The 5,468-nt window shown below is 41.7% G+C and overlaps 1 protein-coding gene across 1 annotated transcript in view; it reads right to left on the reverse strand.

Annotated features, from left to right (window-relative positions):
• Window positions 1–691: 691 nt before the first annotated feature.
• Window positions 692–5,468, reverse strand: part of Anapc1 (anaphase promoting complex subunit 1) — a gene marked incomplete at its 3' end in the record, with an annotated part of 89,460 nt that continues 84,683 nt past the window's right edge. Inside the window, 3 exon segments of the mRNA XM_017799944.2 lie at window positions 692–891; window positions 3,302–3,397; window positions 4,554–4,640. Coding sequence (XP_017655433.1) covers window positions 772–891; window positions 3,302–3,397; window positions 4,554–4,640 — 303 coding nt within the window.

Below are 5,468 nucleotides of genomic sequence, written 5' to 3' on the forward strand. Positions count from 1 at the left end.
ACAGCTAGTAAATAAAACACAGTGCTTGACATAGTTGCTTCCCACATACATTCCCCACAAGCTGCTTTAAGGTTTAATTGTTTTATAGAAACTTGTTTCCAGTATCCCAGCAAGACACCTTCTGCTGGGATTACATTCAAATTCTGAGGTTCTGCTGATTACTAGCATTAAAGGATGAAGCAAGGAATTGTTTTATTAGTATGTTTACTCAAAGCAGGCTGCTGTCAGATATTTAATCCAAGTATTTGAATGAAGTTTAAAGGAACATAAAGATGTAGGAATTCACTGCTGAAAGTCAACTTCAGGTACAGCTAACATTAGATGCATTCCCACCAATCATAACACTCGTGAGTCAGAGCCAGTTCTACAAGTTATGAGTAACTATCAGAAGTCAGTACTTCTACAGGAGGAAAGCCACTGTCTTAGGACATCCAAGGATCTCACTGACCCAGAGTTGAAACAAGAAGTACTCACTCAGTAAGTCCATTTCTAAAGCAGGTAAACATATGTATTTTTAAAGAAGTTGAAATAGTAGAGTCTAATTCATCAAACTGGAAACAGTAAGGCTTCTAAGATTTATCTTGTTTGCCACAAAAAACTTGTTACACTAGAAAAACCTCAGTCAACTTTACCCTAAAAGCAGCCACAGTCAAGTGTATCCTTGGATGTCCTTAGCACAGTGGTACCATACCTTGAAGCCATTGATCCAGGGTGCTATCAATAGTGCACTTTACTACAGGAAGGAACTCAGAGTTCATAAAGAGCCCCCGCTTAGGATGGTTCTGCAGCCTCTCCTGGTGACTTCATGAGCTGAAAAACTCTAATTATCAACTTTATCTGCCAAAGATCAGATGTATCAGGCATTTCTCTCTTTCCAAGTCTTCTTAGAGTCTAGGCAAGGAAAGAGTAAGAGCAGCCTGTTTAATGAAATGGTAAGATGTTCCAATCATGTCTTCCTCAATGTTGCATGCTAGGGTATGAACTAAACATGGCTGACGAGATTGACAAAAGGTTGTGAGGATCCATGCTGTGTTGAAAAGCAGTTGACTCTGTTGAGGGCCTTTCCTGGTGTGGTTGCATGGCTTACTTTCTTCAACACAAGAACAACTTCCAAGTAAAAGCAACAATGGCCAAACTCATTCTTGGCTCAGCAGCTCTGAGTCACCACTGGGTAAAAGGCTGGGAACAGTGATGCAGCAGTGATCAGACAGGAACTACAGGGGGCAGAGGACAAGTACCACACTGCTCTTGAGATCCACCTGTACAGGCTGGAGACATGGATCATCAGTTAAGAGCACTTTCTGCTCCTCCAGAGGACCTGGGTTCTGTTCCCACTACCCATAGGGCGGCTAACAATCTTCTGTAACTCATTACAGAAGATCTGACTCCCTTGTTCTGGCTGGGTTGTACTAGATGCAAAGGATCAGGGAGAGTAAAGGTAAGCCTCGGAGCCCCAGAAAGAGGCTGTCAGCCCCAGAAAGAGGCTGGCAGGTGTTGTAGCACCAGGGAAGTAGAGGGAGATGAGGGCGGGGCCAGGACCAGAAGCGGTGCTCCTGGGGCCCAAGAAAGGCACTGAGTTGGTCTGGGTGAGAAGGGTCAGGAAGCAGTATTGGTTCCCCAGGTGTCTGGGGCCCCAAGACTAGGAATGGCGCAGGGCCCAAACTAGGAGTAGCGAACCGCAGGGGGGATGGAAGGGTGAATGTGGCTTAGGGAGTCCCAGCGCGGAGGGCTGCACTATAGACTTACCCCAAGAGGTCTGAGACTAGTAGTGCAGGCTAGGAGAGTTAGCCGGTGGTGCAGGCCCAGGGAAGCAGAGAGAGGTGATGGCGGGGCTAGGACCAGAAGCGGTTTTATTATTTTATGTGTTATACAGTGCCCAGAGGCCAGAAGAGGGTGTCAGATGCCCTAAAACTGGAGTTTTGAATGACTATAAGCCACCATGAGGGTGCTATGAATTGAAGCAGGGTCCTCTTGAGGAACAGCAAGTGTTCTTAACTGCTAGGGAACCTCTCCAGTCCCTACCCCATCCTGATTTTCTTTTTAATCTGCTCTTCATGAGCAAATTTATTGGTTCAGTAATAAATACAAAGAATCTGAAAAAAAAAAAGGTCCAAGTGAGGCATCTAATCTGGGCAGAGGGCAGAGAAAGAGAGGCAGAGGTAGAGGCAGATGGCTCTCAGTTCAAGGCCAGCCTGGTCTACAGAGCAGAGTTCTAGGCCAGATAGGGCTACATAGTGAAACCCTATCTCAAACCCTGCCCCAGAGACACACACAGAGACACACATACAGAGAGAGAGAGAGAGAGAGAGAGAGAGAGAGAGAGAGAGAGAGGGAGAGAATGTCCATCTGTAAAGTCACTGAAGGGGACATTCATCCATGGAGACTGTCTTTGACTGTGGAGGGGTGAGGGTTCCCAGAGTTTTTAAGTTTTTAAAAACACTCAATCAGCTAGGCTGGAGAGATGGTTCATCACTGGGGGCATTGCATGACACAGGTGCATTTACCTACATGTAGGCAATACATGCATATTCATAAAATAAAAAAAAAAATTAAAAAAAGGTTTTTTTTTTTTTAAAAAAAAAAAAAAAACAAAACAAAACAAAAAAACATTCAACCAACAACTGAGAAGCCGGTAACTTAGTTGTTGTGCAGAAAGAAGCAAGTACAGATAGCACAGATCACTCTTTTCAAACGAGAAAAGGCAGATTCCACACAGAACAGCATTCTGGGACCAAGTGCTTCTACTGAAATGTGGGTTTTAACTGAGAATGCTTCTTTACACATTGGAATTTTCACGCTTGGGAAATTATCTCCTAGTTAAATGTATTTCCCTACTCAGTTTTTAGGTAGTTTTTTATTTATTTATTTTTTTTACCATCAGAGATTATTTCTTTGGCTTGAGACCAGAGTCCCAATGGCAGTCTGTAAACTTTTCATTATCAGTTACTGGCTCACTGCTCATTTGTGGCCTATCCAGAAGATAGGCAAGAGACCAACAAGAATGCTCAGGGTAAGGGAAGAAATGTTCTCTTCCTCCAGGAGGCAGAGGAGGAAGACAGAAAAGAGGAGGAGGATCCCTCCCCCCAAGGAATGTAGCCTCCCTAGGAATGCTCCTGTTAGCACTAAGTCCAGTCTTTATGGATCTACCTAGAGTTGTCAACTGGGAATGCTTCCTTTATAAGACTTCTAAAAGCAAGAAACTCAAAGTTAGAACACAGGGGACTTCCCCACACTGCTGAGTAGGTCACTGAAAATACAAGATCAAACTAATCAGAACCAAAACAAGTTACTGGACTCATACCTGATCCATTGCTATGTATGCAGGCAACATCTCTGGTGTCTCCTGAGTAACACATTCATAGAGTACTGAAGAAAACAGATCCAGAATTTCCTGTTTCTGTAGAAAAATCACAAGTATTTAGTGGCATCTGATCCATTGCTATGTATGTAGGCGACATCTCTGGTGTCTCCTGAGTAACACATTCATAGAGTACTGAAGAAAAAAGATCCAGAATTTCCTGTTTCTGTAGAAAAATCACAAGTATTTAGTGGCATATCAAAGTATATTCCAAAATCAACTCAAGAGACAAGTGTCAAAAGGTAAAAGTAGTCGATTTACGTAAAATACTCAGCTGAGTGTATAATATGTAGTGAGAACACAAAAAATAAAAGAAAGGAAGGTTATTTCACTTAACCTTCAGAACAACACTATAAGGTAGGTTCTAAAATAATCTCACTTTAGTTGTGAGCCTGAGCCTTTAATGGCTGTGCCACCTCTCCAGCCCTAAAATAATCTTACTATAGAATGAAGAAACAACCTCTAAGAGAGGCTGAACTATTCCAAAGACCACATATACTTGCAGACAGGCTTCAACCTCGAATCACCTAATTACTATAACCTGCTCTTTCCTTGTCTACACAATGGGTTGAATCAAAGGTAACTGGACACTAATTGGAATTCTGAAAAAACTAGTTGGGTAACCAACAGAAAGAAGGGTTCTAATACACAGAGGAAACAAAACCAGTAGAGTTATACAAATGTAAGAAAGGAGCTAAACATTGAAAGCAAATGCTTTTAAAAAACGGTTACAAAGGGATAGAGAGATGGTTCAGTGGTTAAGAGTACTGGCTGCTCTTGCAAAGGATCCAGGTTCAAATTCCAGCACCCACATGGCAGCTAACAAAGGTCCGTAACTCCTGACCCAGGGGATCTGACCTCTGCAAGCACTGCACAACACGGGTGCACTTACATACCTGCAGGCAATACACTCACACACATAAAATAAAAATAATAAAAGTTTTTTTAAATGGACACAAGAAACTATCATCCTTTAAAGCAGATGCCTTAGAAATTTTAGTTTATTTCCCCTACTAAGGCATAAAGCTACTGAATTTACGTTTTCATGATGATCTGTATTTGCCAAGCAAAATTCATCTATCACATTTGAAAGGTGTCATCAATTTCAAAGGGAGGTATGGGTATTACAGATGTTGTCTGCTGATAGAACTAATAAAGTCTTGTCCTGAAGTCCAGCAAACCATGTAATACTTACCTGACCCATGTTCACAGTTGGTTTGCAGAAATATTCAGCAAATGATAGAAGTGCTGGATCAGAAGTGAATGCTGAAATTGTTTCTGGCTAAAAAAGGAAAGTAACAAGTGAGCTAGTCAATGATTATTTCCCTTTCTGCTCATACTGAAATGCATGCAGTTATAAAAAACATTACTTCCTTTCACACAATGGTCCCCAAAAATTCAAGACAGTACCAACTCCTAGAGTTTCATCACCCTGCTCTACTAAGAAGTTGCAAGAAGCTTTTGCACAAACTAATACAAAGCATTTATTTACAAATGCCCAAAAATAAACATATCTTCTTTCTTATAAAACCCATTCCTCAAAAGCACTCCTCCCTCTCTCAATACGTAACTCAGAACCGTGCTAAAACCCACAATTATAATAACAAAAAGAGTATCACTCAAATAAGAAAATCACATATCCGAATTCCTTATGCATGAGGTACTTAATGCCTTTAATCCCAGCACTTGGGAGGCAGAGGCAGGCGGATCTCTGTGAGTTCAAGGCCAGCCTGGTCTACACAGTGAGTTCTAGGCCAGCTGGGGCTACAGGGAGACCCTGTCTCAAAAAGACCAAAAGAAAAAAAAAAGAATCTAAATTACAGGGCTCAAGAGATGGTTCAGAATGCAATTAAGAGCACTGGCTGCTCTTCCAGAGGACCTGGATTCCATTCCCAGCACCCACATGGCAGCTAACAACTGTCCATAACTGTAGTTCTAGAAGATCCAACACCCTCTTCTGACCTCCTTGGGCACTGCACAACATGAGTACACATATATACATGCAAGCAATATACTCATACACATAAAATAAAAATAATAAATAACATTTAAAAAATAAAAATAAAGAATCTAAATCACATAGACAGCAGGAATAAGAGGGGAGGAGGGG

The sequence above is a fragment of the Nannospalax galili genome, unplaced genomic scaffold, assembly GCF_000622305.1.
Source record: "Nannospalax galili isolate Female #2095 unplaced genomic scaffold, S.galili_v1.0 scaffold1941, whole genome shotgun sequence".
Lineage (NCBI taxonomy): Eukaryota > Metazoa > Chordata > Mammalia > Rodentia > Spalacidae > Nannospalax > Nannospalax galili.